The following is a 14,925-nucleotide window of genomic DNA, read 5'->3' as shown; positions in this document are numbered from 1 at the left end:
GGATTCTCAGGTACAGCCGATGAAAGTTGGGTAATAAATAGCTTTTTAGATGTTTTGGTGTGTAGTGCCGCTGAGTATTGTTACAAGTTGTGCTGTATTTTCACCAGCCCGTTAGGGCGACTCAAAATACAAACAATGAACTTAGAAATACTCAGTGATACTACCGGTACACACCAAAACATTTAATAATTAAAGCTATTTATTATCCAACTTTCTCTTTGCACTAAATTTTCAGCAAATGAATTGTAAACAACTGAGAACGTGTGACAGATTTGTGCTTGCGGGGCAACGTCAGCAACTGAATTAGTCAAGCCGGTTCTCTACTGTACAATAACCAAGTGTACAAATAACTAGCTGTACAATATCCTGGAATATTTGTACTCGTTTTGCGTGTTTTTTGTACAATAAATAATAAAGTTGGATAATAACAGTCAATACCTTAACCCATTGAACCACTGCCCATTGGTGAGTAAAATCATGTGGCATTAGACAGAGGAAAATCTATTGAGTCTCACTCCCTGGAGTCAGTGTAATACACAGTAGAACTATCGGGTCTTGTCACTGAGAGGATCAAGCAATTGGTTGGCTATTAAATCAGCTACGGAGTTGAGCAATAGTGGTGTAGTGGTTATTATTATATCTCTCAGATAGTACGCATGCTGTGATTGGCTAAATTAGTTGGCCGTATTCTACGGTACAGCCCGCTAAATTTAAAATTTCAATAAAACATTATCTTACTCCAGCAAGTTTTTCATGTCGTTTCTGTTACATAAACTTGTAAAACTGTTTGAATCTTGCAAGCAACTATTTCAAACAGCCAAGAAGATTAAGTTTTTTGGATTTTGACATGGCAATCTTTGTGGCAGATGAACCTTCTGCTTGACTTCGACTAGTTTCCTTGCCCACGCGCCAGATTAACTCCAGAGATATAATAAATATCTTACGAACCTCGTTTTCTTGGTCCATACTGTAAGTTATGAATCCTCGTTTTTTTTCCCATTGAACGGGAAAAAACTTGGTCCTTAACTTACAGTACAGACCTCAAACTCAGTCAGTAAGAGGTTTGTACGATGAACTACATGACAATAATGTTACCATGATGTTTGTTGAATGTCTTTCAGGATTTATTTGAAGACACGGAAGATAACAACTTCAAACAGAATGAAAATAGAACTTCAGCGGTGTCCCCTAATGACTTCCACTTTTCTCTTGATGAGGACACCCAGTTTACACAGATACTTAACACTCAGGGGTTAGTCTTACAATAGAACACAAGTTTCGTTTAACAATAACATATTAATAAGACATGGAAAAAGGTCATAAAGGAGAATGATCTACAGTAGTTTTTCAGTTATAAGGCACAGTGTTTTTTCTCAAAGGAATTGCTTGTTGGCCCCAAATATGATCAAAACTCAAGGTGCATCTTATAGCGGAGTATCCTCTTGCAACAAAACTCGTGCAGGGAATGATTCTTCGATCCTTTGCCGCCATCTTGTATGTTAAACTCTTCCCAGTCTTCCCCTTACTGTGATTCCAAAATGGTGGCCTCACACCAACGTTGACGCCATGATGGCCTTCAATTCTTAGCATTGTACAACACAAACACGCGCAAGAAAGTACTATTAAAACACTGCCAATTTACTGGAGGGTAGGTGTGGTAAAGGTAGCAAGAGGGGGGAACACTCTCCTCAGCAGCAAGGAGGTCACCATGGCAACCCGAGCCACAGTCCAAGCAAGCGAGGAAGCAACAAGGTGACTCAAGCCACAGCATGTGGCAATACCCCTGCAAACCTGCCTGGAGTCCCCCCAGATAACACTGGAGAAACTGCTGCATTGACTTGGTTTTAACTTTGCATAAAACTAATTAACAATTAGACCCGTAGTCCACAAGGGCTACGGGTCAATAGCCCATGAGGCGAAGCCGAATGGGCTATTGACCGTTGGACAGAAAAGGCAATAATGGGCTATTGACCGTCGGACAGAAAAGGCAATAATAAAGTTAGCAAATGCAAGTTAAAGAAATATTTATTTGGGAATAAAACGAAAGAAAGCGTCACGCTTTTCGCTACTCGCGGACTATTACTAATAGTCCTCTACTAGCATAGCAAATCAAAATGCAGGATTTGCATTAGTCCACTAGTTGGGTGATACTAATGATATTTAGCCTCTTATAACAGAAGGATTAATTTAAAGGTTTTTATCTAAATCCTAGTTGAATTTCCTTCTGTAACTGTTCTTGACTTACACTACAATCTTCAGTTGAGACAGCATAACTAGCGATGAGTTGAACCAAATTCCTCCAGATATTTGAGATGCGTCTTATAACTGAGTATTTTGATAAGATTTTCAGTTTGTGATGTAAATGCCACCAAGTTTGAAAGTTAAAGGTGTGGCTCATAACCAAGTGTGCCTTGTATCCGAAAAACTACAGTAGGTTTTGTTACATTCCTACATTACACTTCAAGTTGTCACCATCAAACTTAAGTGAGGAAGGTGTCTTCATGTAAATCCTGTGTGGTTACTGCAAGTACTGAATAGAAGTTGACCTTGACAATCTAACGAGCACTGCCATGTTGAGTTTCTCAGTGGAAACTTAGGTTGCATTCTTTTACGATTAACCTTTCCAACCCCAAGGCGGATCTAGGGGAAGGGTGCAGAGTGTGCACCTCGAGATGACCTGTGGCTTTCTAATACAACTTGTATTCTGCAAAAACAAAAAACCTCACAAGTCCGCTACCCCGTTCCTCAGTGGTGCATCCCTGACTAAGAAAAATCCTGGATCTACCCTGCAACCACAACCATCTTGAGTTGTAGCAGTTGAACCTAGAACACTTTTCCAGGTATTACATAATATTTAAGCTGTATGTGACATCTCTGTGTTGTTTACTGTAATAATTGCCACCAGAAGCAAGAAAACTATTACTTTCTTAGAAGTCGCTTCCATCATTAATTTTTCAATATTAAAAATTTTTATTTCAACCAAGCTCAGAGGTGGTTGGAAAAATGTATTAACAAGAAAAAAAGCTATTAACTAAGTTTACCAACCAAATGCCACCTTACATGTACCGGTAATTAAAACATACCCATACCTAAAGAGAGGGAAGAAATGACGTCAAAAGCTGTACTTTGAATTGCAATAATTTTGAAGTGTGTGAAATGGACATCTTGCATTGCTCATAGAAGACCACCACTGATCAGTGGTTTAACCTCATGCTAATCATCTTGCAATGCAGCCACATAACATGAGAAAACATCTTTGAGTATCTTGCACTTACTAATAGATATTCGATTCAACTCGCTTGTCTGTGTGATATTGATGTTCCTTTGTGTGATACCACGCCCAAAAACGGTGCCCGACATTTGAACTCATCTCGTCCTTTTTTTTTTTTTTGACAGTTTTATAAATTCTAGTCGAAAGACCAAATCAAAAGGAAGCAATGGCTTTGATGATAATATAAAGGGTAACACTCAGCAAGATATGAAAGAGCTGCTTGGGTTGTGTTCAGGAAAGTTCAGTGACAGTGAAGACAGCCCAGCCACCAAGAACACTAAACCGAGGGATACAGGAAAGGAGTGTCAGAGAGGTTCATTGTTTGGTACTCAGAGCAAAGAAAGCAACATGAAGGAGCTGGTGGGACTTTGTTCTGGAAAATTTAGTGATGATGAGGATGAAATTGGAGAGGAAGACTTGGTGACTGGAGAGGAGGAAGGAAGTGATGTGGACAGAAGAAAGAGTCGTGTTGATGGAGAAGACGGGGAGGACCTGGATAATGTTGAGGAAAAGAGGGATAAGGAAGTTGAAAGTGATCCTGAAGAAATGATTATTAAAAGGAAATATGGCAAGAAATACCAAGCAAAGAAAAGGTACATGTAGAAAGTGTAATAGGCCATTTCCGAGTTCAAGCCTGCCTCATCTTCAAAGCGAGTCTAAGTGCGAAGTTTTTCTTATGAAAATTAGTTTTCATACATATGTAAAGTAGAACTAATTACCATCACCAAAACTTCGCACTTAGACTCGCTTTGAAGAGGAGGCAGACATGAACTCGGAAATGGCCTATTGCCACATGTACAGTCTTCTGATAAAGACAAACAAATTTATAACTTCACCTTTAATTTGAAAAATTAAATTAATGCTCTTTTAGAAAATATACATTTCTTTCAATCATAGAGTCTTTCACAGGAACAACTGAATCCAACAAAAATTAATTAACCTGCCCCTAACTGTGTGGCTTCATACAATGTAGCTCAGTTGGTAGAGCATTGCACCGGCATCACAGTGCTCATGGGTTTGAATCCAGTTTGGAGCTACCTGAATTTTTGTGTCTACTATTAACCCTTTCAGCCCCGTGGGGTTCCCCATTGACGAGTAAAATCGTCTGGCGTTAGACAGAGTAAAATCTATAAGTAACACTATTGGGAGTGGAAGGGTTAATGGGGACATAGTTTTTGAGTGAATCTAGCTTTTGTTAACCCTTTCAGCCCCGTGGGGTTCCCCATTGACGAGTAAAATTGTCTGGCATTAGACAGAGTAAAATCTGTAAGTGGCACTATTGGGAGTGAAAGGGTTAATGGGGACATAGTTTTTGAGTGAATCTAGCTGTTGTTAACCCTTTCAGCCCCGTGGGGTTACCCATTGACGAGTAAAATCGTCTGGCGTTAGACAGAATAAAATCTATAAGTAGCACTATTGGGAGTGAAAGGGTTAAGAGACAGTTGCTTAAATTGTCCAGTTTTTAATGGACAGGCACACTTCAGTTACATGTACATGAAGGAAGTCTTCCACCTACATGGATCTAATCAGTGATAAGTAAAGTAGTTTGTGACACAGAGCCAGAAGCTGTTCTATTCAAGACATTTGGATCACTTGGCAGCAAACGTTTTGACAAACTACATGTATAGTGAAAGCTGTCATCTGTTAATTTTATAAAATTGTAAATGGTTTGAACCCAGGAGACATACATGTATAATAATCAAGTAAAGTACAATCATCCAGATGAGTGTAGTCCTGAGAAGGGCTGTTTGAGATGACATTGACTGATGTTTCGACAACCTGAGCGGAAGTCATCTTTAGAGTCAAGTGATTTGTGTAATGTCAGTAGATACTGTAAGAACTCCGGTCATATATGTCATTGGTCAACTTATTCATGATGTTACTGGTCGATTGTCAGTTGATCCTAGATGTACTGTAATTGGCTGGGAAGACTAAACAGTGATTGGTGCGTTTCGATCTGTCTATAGGTCTAAGATCTGTACGTGTATCGTAGAATACATTGGACAGTACTGTGAGAGTAAGTTAGTGTGTTGTTTGTCTGTTGATATCGGCGATGAGTCGTTTGTAGGGTGCGGGAAGTTGTAGGCATTGGTTTATTGGTGTCTGTTCTAAGTTAGTAAACCAGCTTTCCAGTAGATCCGTTGGTAGTAGTTAGTGCTGTAGGTAACACCAACAGACTGCCAACGGATTTTACTGGAAATTTTATACTTAGTATTGTGAATTAAAACTCTTGCTGTCACAGAATTTTTGACAAAAAGAACTTCTTGGAAGAGGAGGCTGAACTTTCCGGAAGTGATGTGGGTTCTGATGCAGATGAAGATATTGCAACCGATGATGATGAGTTGGAAGAAGATTCAGGGGATGAAGAACTTCCTTCAGATGAAGAGCTACAGAAGCAAATCAACAAAGTTCACATGTAAGTTAAAGTGTGTGTGACTGCATAACTTATAGAGTGCTTACTTTTGGTGTCCCAGATTCCAAGCATGTTCCTTTTTTACGTCATTCTTTCCTGTTAAGACTCTCTGTGGAACAGCATGCTTTGCACGCATTTTTTTATGTTTTTATTGAGCTTGATATACCACTCGCGAGAAAATGAGCAACAATTTGTGTCCTTTGCTACAAGCGAACAGAAGAGAATTCGAAGTTGCCTTGAAGAACAGAAATTGTACAAATGTATATTTCTGATATATAAAGCCAAGCACAGATCTAACACTAATCAAAGTTTCTCACCCAGCGCCGCCCTCATCGCGACAGCAATTCCAAATATAAAACAGACATTGATAAAGTATACATTTATCATCTTTGATTCTTCATTCTTGTAAAAAGGGCTGGATGTTTGTTTTCTTATAACAACATGAAAAAGAAATACTATCATTTTGTTCGATACTATACAATTTGTGGCAAATCAGTTTTTCACAAAGGCTACTTTAACTGTTGCAATCAAGTCACATACACAAACTTTGCTCATATTGGTCAATACCAGGAACATTTGACCGCGACATTAGCCTTATAAGACTCAAAATTATTTCAGCCTTTTTTTCTGATTTACATGTAGGATCAAGATTTCTGGAACAACTTCCAAAAATATTAAAAGAAAAAAAATTCAAACAGAGAGGAGTTCTACAAATGTGGCTCACTCAGTACAAACAAAGACTTGATTTTGCAAATCAAAGTGGAACTGCAGTGATTCTGAACTGACCTCTGTGGCTCAGGTCTCGGAGGACTTCATTCAGATATAATTATCTGCAACTTGCCATCGTCACTTCATCACGGTCCAACTACTGAGTTATCCACTGGTATTTTTCACCGTTGACATGGCAAATTTGCGGCTGATATATCAATAACGATTAAATCAACAAAACTACTGATAGCAAAAAATATACACATTCAAGGCAAAAGGAATAACACTATTAATATTATACTAATCTAGCATTAAATTCAAAGAATATGCCTCTAATTGTGATGGATTCATTACTTTTACTTCTTTCTCGCCCCTCTCCCTCCATTCCTTTGACTTCTGTTCCACCAGTGCCTAAAATATTCTTTTCATTTTACCAGGAAATCAATGTATGACCAGGACAATGCTGATTTACGAGCTGTCAAAGAAATGTTTCTTCCCGACGGTGATTTGTACACAGATGGGCAGGGTCGAACAAGACATTTTCGATGGAGGGGAATAGATGAGAATTCACAGCTCAGTCTATTTGGTAACAAAGAGATGTGGGGTGATGAAGAAGGAACTAATGGTGAACTGATCACTGAAGAAGAGATTCACCGGAGGAAAGAACGATATGAAAGAGAAACCTTCCTAAGAGAAGAAATGGTAAGTAATCATGGTATTTACGGGAAGGAATAGTAACAAGCACTGTCACAATGGAAGAAAGCCAAGTGGGCAGACTTAACCCGTTGACGAGTGAAATCATGTGGCGTTATCTAGACAGAATAAAATACAAAGTCTGGCTGGTTTATGGTATAGTTTTCAACTGAAATCTTGAGGACTTGACTAGGAAACCTATGCAAATGTAGATTCAGAAGTGCTTGCTTTGATGGTGTTGAAGTTTAGTAATAATTTATTTTGTAACCATTATAAATTATTACAATGTAAGAACTGCTCATTAACTGAGACGTGTGTCATGCAGTAAGAAACCCATCTTTATGTTATACCAAATATGCCCTTAAGTATTTGGGTTAATTAATTTACATTTCTTTACCTTTATTTCATGCTTTCATTTGGAATACAAATGACCAAGATAAAAACATTCTCAATTGACTCAGTCTCAGTCTGAGGAATGTTCTTAATACATTCTTATAATTTTGGTTGATGTCAGCCTCAATGTTATTTTAAAAAAAGGTTCTTATAGAAAAAAAGAGTGTATAGTGTTTATGGAAATAATGCTTCTGCATAAAGTACAAAATTAATCGTTATGATAGTGTGTATAGTTTACAGTGATCAAACAGATCAAACACTTCGAGCTTAACATTTCTATCATAAGGTGAAAGCACTAGCTGCCTTGTAATATTAAGAATTCAGCTCCTCATTAAAAATATTAAACTAAAGTAAAAAGAGGTGTTGACATTATTCCAACATTAAAACTTAGCAGTTGGATTTTTAAGTTAATGATGGTTTTAATTTCACCCTTATATGGGGCTAAATGTAATTTAGGCAAGGTTAAACTCAAGACAATGCTGGCCAGTGGTCTCCTCCTTAAGTTAGGCGGCCCCTGGGGTTTTGCAGGGCCTCAATAAATTTACAGCTCCCCGTTGACGTCAACCATTTTGCTTGTGTTGTGTCGCGTGTACAGTTGCTGAGAAGAGCTTTGCTCATGTCCCTCCCTTCCCTTTGGGTAAGTATTGGTAAGTTTTCAACATTCCAACGGTGCCTGGGTGGTTGCCGTTCACAGCGTTGTCATGGTTCCCCTTCGCGCTTGCTTGCGGCTCCCCCACAGACCTTACAGGCACCTTCTCCACACTCATCTATTGGTGACGAGTTAAATGCTTTCATAATATTGATTAGAATCAATTACCTCAATGACAATAGAATTATTTACAAAATTATTTATTTGAGGAAAAATAGTTTATTAGGTAATTAAGTCTTTTGGAGTTCCTGATAGATGCTCAGTATATATTTTTATTTTTATAGGGCAAGCAAAAGGGTCACATACTTGATATTGATGAGGGCAGCCAAGATATTCTTAGCAAAATAAAAGATACTAGCAGCCAGCTACCAGATGGTAAATGTAAAACAAGTCACATACATGTTGATCTAGTTGGGAATCAAATTAGTCATCTGGAGTGTGTTTTGTCTTGAGCACTTAGTGAAATTTCAAAATCCTGTTGTATTTTAGAATTCATTCCAGGAAAAATATTCGGTAACTTTTAAGCTGTAGTTATCAGGTTACCACAAAATCGGGTAATTACTTACAGTTTGGCTGACCAAGACGGATGAAAACGAAAGCAAGTCAAAATGTTTAGAAAATGCATGAATCCCACACTAAGAATGGAAAAAGATTTTGTGAGATAGTGTAATGTTATAAGTGACTAGAAAAGTACATGGCAGGACTGATTTTCAAGCCAAATTTTTATTTGTTAAAATGTCTTTCTAAATTTTTGTTTTGTATCTATTTTGACATGTGAAGATCTCTTTGATATTGCTAAATTATTGCACAGAAGTGTACCTGTTGTGAATTATCGTTACTGGGCAGCTTTTGTGCATGTCATAGTTGTCAACTGGTGTGTTTGAATTAAATGTTATTCCTCATTCAACTTTCATATTTTTCCTTTTTTTCCTTTAGCCCCAAGTAAAAGCAAACCTCAACTGATCATTGATCCAAAGAGCAGTGCAGCTCCAGTGTTAAAGAAAATGACAGTAAGCAAAATAATTGTGTAGCCAAACTTAATAATTATTTATACTCATAAGCGCAGGCCTTTCAATGTCATTTCAAATATTTAATTAATTAAGGGGAGTTGTTTGACACCTGGTGTTGTAGAATGGAGGTCAGGCATTGCTTCAATGCAGTACTTTGCTGTCTTGTTCTTTTAGTTGACTCCTAGGGTAATTTATTACCAGTATTAACCTAGTATTGGACCCATTCCTTGGTCATAGATCAAATAACCACTGTTATTTTTGTTTTCATATTTTGGAAGCCCAGTGAAAACAACAGTTTAAAAAAAAGTTCTGCAAACAAAAAAATTAGTTTTGTGGCAAGTGCAGAGAATAAATGTTGCAACAGATATTTTCGTGGTGATGAAAGTTACTGGGAATCTTTACAATGAGATTGTGGTTAAGGGCTTTTTTAGTGTCCAAAATTAATGTACCATACAGCTCTCCAGGTGTCCCCAGGGTTTTTGTTATGATTTTTAATAGCAGGGACAATCGAACATATAGCAGGGACCAGGATGGCGGCTCTGACCGGCTCTGCCGCCATCTTGGCACGCTGTGCCAAGGCGGGATAGGTGTGGTAGGGGGTCGTCCCCCTCCCACTGGGGGGTAAGGGGGGCCTCCCCCAGAAAATGTTTGAATTTGTGAGGCCTAATGGGTACCTTTGGGTAAAATACTGGTCGATTTTCCGCTTCATTTCCTTCGCGCTACGGCTGACCGTAACCGACTAACATGCACAGTGTCTCATTTTTGAAGAAATTTACTTCCGGCGGCCGTATTAGAGCCCGCCATAGCAATTTGCTTAAACTCCCTAATGACGAAAGCAGGGCACGCCGATCAATGTGTTTTCTGTTACTTGATAACATCTTGTCATGAACTCCAAATCAGCTACACGTACATGTACGCAAGTTGTGGTACAACTAACAATACCCAGTAACAGAGAAATAAAGCACGATTTGGTTTAAGAAAATATTAAATAGTAAAATACAAATATCGGTTGACTAGTCTCTTCATATTGAAAGAATCCTTGTACAACCTGCGCTTAAAATAGCCGGGACAAAAATAAAAATAGCAGAGTAAAGGTCCCGGCGTCCCGGCTTTAACAAAAACCCTGTGTCCCCATGCATATGTATAGATTTTTTATGGTGACAAGGTATCCAGAGAACCCTAAGAAACCCTTTGCAATCTTGCATGGGAAGCAAAATTAATAGTCCCAACCAGGAGCTCATTAAGGGAATTCTCTATCACCCCTACTTGGCCTAGGAGTCAGCCCTCTCCTGAGTGCATTTATGTATAAAAATTCAGCACACCCACTGTTGTAAAAGCCAATTTCCCATGGGAGATTCAGCACACGCCAATCTCCATTACATACCAGGGCTACTGCTTAGTATCTGGCTAGAAATCGTCTCCATTGTAGCATCGGTTGCCTGTTTTTAAAATTAAATTTACGCGGGAAAGGGTTGACTCAAGAAGTTAGTGGAGATAGAGGATCCCCTTGATGAGCTCCTGTCCCCACTTATTTCAGGTATGGCAATTTTGGACACAATTTAAATTGAGACAAGAAGGTCGCTGCCTAACGGTCGCCCGGGCGCCTGGGGCGCCTTATTTGCGAGCGAGGGTGACCAAATTTCTGAACAAGTTGCCCAAACAGGCACCTTACTTGATTCATCCTCACTCTCTTGTAAATACGATCCCAGCTGGAATTATTTAATTCTGGGCTCTTGAAAAAATGACTCGGGCTACTGACTTTTAGTGTTGGAAGCTTGAAGGGCTCCCAGACAATTTTCTTAGGCAGCAGCCTCGGACAAAAAAAGAGTGACCTCCTTTCAAGTCAAAGCATTCAAAGCACTTTTAATGTTCTTTTTTCTTCTTATCTTACTAGTCTTTCAAAGGATCATTCCTGAAGCATAGCAAGACTACTCTTTCTCGGTTGTCATCTCTCACATCCAACACACCAAATGCCTCTGGTGCGGCCAGAGGCTTTGTATTTCAGACTGTTTCACCATCTGGCAAGAACATCCCAAATGCAAAGGTACGTGCAAAAAGAAAGCTAATGAAATAATTGGCATGATCAACGGTGCACACTCATAGGTTTTGGCAGTACTTAGAACTAATCTGCAGGCATGGAAAACTTTGACCCAAAAGTTAGCAAAATCAGATCAAACATTCTTCACAGGTAATTATCTTTATAGTTTTGAAACATCTAGGAATTATATACAAGGATGCTAAACAGGAAATGGTACCTTACAGAGGGACACCTCCAGAAATCACCACATAAAAGGCAGCGCTGTACAGTATGTCCCCCTATAGTAATTCTCTCCCATAGAAACCTGTGAGGTCACAGAATGTTGATCTTTCAAAGATATGTTCCAGACATTTAAAGCAACAAGGTGTGTTAATTATACCAGTAATTGTTTTATTTTCTCCAAATTTCCTCTTTTTTTTTTTCAGAAAATGCAGCGTACGAATTCCCTTTCAGACGAACCAGCCTCCAAGAAACCCAAACTGGACAGAAGTCTGAGTGACCCCAATAGTGTGTTTTCTCTGTTATGACAAGTTGATCATCAGAAAGCAGTCGCTATTGTAGAAATTTCAATGTTTTAATGACAAAAATTGCCAATGAAGGGCTATCAAATCGCATGATCAAAAATTCACTTTTAATGCTCATGGTTAGGTTCAAAGCTCAATTTCAATGTGATTTCTTTTGCCCACCCAGGATTAGTGCTGAGGCGCACCTCAAACAACTGAGGTTGCTAATACAGTCGCTCATTTCCCCCATAATAGAGAATGGGAGGACCTTCCATCACTTGGAGGGGTGATAAGCAAAGTATTGGACCCAGCTTTTGCTTGCACTGGGAGATATGTGCATAGCTACACTAACACTTCCCTGCAAGCAGAGTCTCTTTCCATCTTCCTAGATAAGTCGGGAAGAGGAAAGAAGATTCTGCCAGCCACCTTGACTTTCCTTGATTTGCTGCTCATCGAATTCCAAAGGAATGGATGAGTAAGTCCAGTTTCGACTTGTCAAACCTGTTCTTTTTTAATTTGTGCGCATTATCAATCGCCACGCATCATCAAAATTTTTTTAAATTTACAGTTGCGTGACAATGTTTAACTGTCGAAATTCCCGTAAGAATTTCCTCCGTATGTCTGTTACAGAAACCTATTGATTTTTTCAGTAAAAATTGAAATGGCAATTTAAAAGCTTGAACTATGTTGAGTTTCCAATGAAATGATTCCTTGGTTGTCGTGTGTTTGCCAGAGTTGTTCGAAATATCGCAACTGTTTTGTTTTTGTGGTTTTGCGGTTACTAGTCATGTGTGACTGACTCCTGAATAGGTTTGAATTTTTAGCGCATGCTCAATACAAAATGTTGAGGCAGCTGGCAGAGTCTTCTTTCCTCTTCCCGACTTATCTAGGAAGATCGAAAGAGACTCTTCTTGCAGGGTACACTAACACTTCTGGCAGAGGATAAACCCAAGAGAAAAAGAGAACGTGGTTTCCAACTTCCCTTAGTTTGCATGGCAGTTGGTTGGTAAAAGAGAAGAATAGGCATGAGAGCTTTCTTTAAGCTGAACACCTGCCATGCATTGTTTAAACTTGCTGGAAGAGGAGTGGTACTAGGTTTTGCAATAATGAACAATGGCTTGTTTTGAACAAGTTGTACAGTTATTTAATTTGGTTTTTAAGTGAAATAAATACTATTGATCTGGACTTGAAATGTGGTACTTGATGCATTTTTTGTAATCCATTATAAATGTTCCACCTTCACATTATTGGATTGGGAGCAACACATAAACAACCTTATGATTAATTTTAGCTTGCGTGAACATGCAAACTGTCACCTTGATCATGTCCCCTGCATTAAAGAGTTTCAATCAACCAACCCTCACCAACAATTGAATTATTCCAAAAAGTTTATTTTTTTATGATACTTTCACTGAAGCAACAGCTAAGCAACCATTTGAATTTCAGGTTTACAATATTATTATACTTGTATTTACTGATGGGTAGTACCCAGTATATAAATGCATGATGGCATCAGTCTAGTACCGCTTAGATGGCCAAAGATGACTTCCACTTGCTGTATATCGCCACATTCTCTCGTCGAGATTGCAAAACGGATTTTGTAAGTGGTTTTCAAGAATTTTGTGTAAAGACCCCTCGGCTGTAAAATGATCAAAATAATATCCAGTACGATTCCTCTGTTCCCTCAAAAGTCGGAAGTCAGATTCGTCAGATGCTGGCCTACCGGAAGTAGAAAGTACTTCATGAATATCACTCTCGCTTTGGAGGATGCATTCTTCTTGGTGCTTCATAAGTCGATCCGACGGGCATAGTTCTCCGCATATTTCACAAGGCAGAGCAACAATGGTTTCTTCCCGATTTGTGCCCATGTTTCCTCTATTTGAGTCTGGCGGAGGGAAATCGTTCTCACGGCTTCCGCTTTGGATTTCGGTCTCCGAGAACGAACCGTCAGCTTCTTCCACCAAAAGGGGTACATTCCGTTTACGTTGTGCGCCTTCCTTTTCAATCATGCAGTGGCGTTGATGAGTAGCGAGTTGATCCAAAGGCATCATTGCTCCATAGAATTCACAAGGCAAGAGGCAATTACTTGGTCCATTGCAAGATTTCTCATGGCTTTTAAAATGCTTTATCAACACATAAGAGCTACATCTTGAACACATCTCCGTCCTCGATCCACAGAATTTCTCGTGTTCTGCCATTCTCTCCCGCGGAAGCATGATCTCGCAGAACTGGCAAGAAACCGGCTGCTTTCCACATTTGTCTGCTTGGTGATTTTCCGCTTCGTTTCTCGTTATTTTCTGTCCACACTGTATACATGCAATTTCTTCGTGATACTCCTCAAAATGTTCTTTTTCTTCACTTGTCGATATCGCCTCTCCACACAAAGGACAAGGCTGAATATTTCTTTGACAGTAAGCCACATGCATTTCGTAGTTTGCTACAGGAACTTCTCTGTTGCAGTTATCACATACTTCTTTCTCCATACTTGCTTACACTGTTACAGATCTATCACTGGTGTCGTTTGTGTACTAAAGCGTTTCTGTTCTCAGATTTTCTATAAAAGCTGTCAGTGGTCGCTTTTAGTCCCTCTATTAGCTCACTTTCCTTTTAAAGTCTAAATAAATTTACTGTTCTAGAGTTTTCCGACAAAATCGCCTCATCATGTTTAGTCAGGACTTATAAACTGGCTTGTGTGGCTTTTTCCCGAATCTACGAGAAGTTTCGAACAACTTCCGGTTCATCCTTCAGTTCCCAGGCTTCGCCTCATCAAAAAAATTGCCAGAGAGTCGGCTTGAAAAGGAAGTATGTTCAGAAATTTTGATGTTGTCGGCGATTTTCGTTTTTTTCCCCGCCATCTAAGAAAGGCCGTAATCTTTACCGGGCAGCGTACTAAGAGCAGATCGTGGGAACCTATCACCGGAAATATTATTTCCTTACAATGTACCGGAAGTAGGGATAACTGCATGCTCACGCACAGATAAAAGCTTTTCGGGGCTGCTTGAAACATCCTGTATAATATTTAATTTTTAGGATTCGATCCTTGTTTAGTTCACGTGAAATACGTAAATGAATACTGTCGATGTTCCATCTCAGTATAAACTATGTATGCATGTAGGAAATGTGTAGACCCCATCGATGATGATTCATATAATTATATTCCTAAATGTAATTCATTTTAATGAATACAGAATACGGGCCAGCCAAAACAATGGACTAGACCCTTTTACAGTTGTAGCTAGGTTACCTG

General features: G+C 39.1%; 2 protein-coding genes across 2 annotated transcripts in view; one reads left to right on the top strand and one right to left on the bottom strand.

Moving 5' to 3' along the window:
- Positions 1-12,863, top strand: part of LOC138027288 (claspin-like) — a 24,045-nt gene extending 11,182 nt beyond the window's left edge. The window contains exons 9-17 of the mRNA XM_068874846.1: positions 1-10; positions 1,122-1,252; positions 3,397-3,864; positions 5,514-5,687; positions 6,830-7,094; positions 8,412-8,502; positions 9,064-9,137; positions 11,032-11,181; positions 11,601-12,863. The exon at positions 1-10 is cut by the window's left edge and continues 35 nt beyond it. Of these exons, the coding sequence (XP_068730947.1) occupies positions 1-10; positions 1,122-1,252; positions 3,397-3,864; positions 5,514-5,687; positions 6,830-7,094; positions 8,412-8,502; positions 9,064-9,137; positions 11,032-11,181; positions 11,601-11,702 (1,465 nt within the window). The 3' untranslated portion in view covers positions 11,703-12,863. The remainder of the gene's footprint in view (positions 11-1,121; positions 1,253-3,396; positions 3,865-5,513; positions 5,688-6,829; positions 7,095-8,411; positions 8,503-9,063; positions 9,138-11,031; positions 11,182-11,600) is intronic.
- A 154-nt stretch (positions 12,864-13,017) lies between these two features.
- LOC138027290 (XIAP-associated factor 1-like) lies at positions 13,018-14,395 on the bottom strand. Its single transcript, XM_068874848.1, has one exon. The coding sequence runs from the start codon at positions 14,159-14,161 to the stop codon at positions 13,196-13,198; it is 966 nt and encodes a 321-aa protein (XP_068730949.1). The 5' UTR covers positions 14,162-14,395; the 3' UTR covers positions 13,018-13,195.
- Positions 14,396-14,925: the final 530 nt, after the last annotated feature.

Source organism: Montipora capricornis, chromosome 12, assembly GCF_036669925.1.
Source record: "Montipora capricornis isolate CH-2021 chromosome 12, ASM3666992v2, whole genome shotgun sequence".
Classification (NCBI taxonomy): Eukaryota; Metazoa; Cnidaria; class Anthozoa; order Scleractinia; family Acroporidae; genus Montipora; species Montipora capricornis.
The sequence above is the reverse complement of the archived record's forward strand: the minus strand, read 5'-3'. Positions and strand labels throughout refer to the sequence as shown.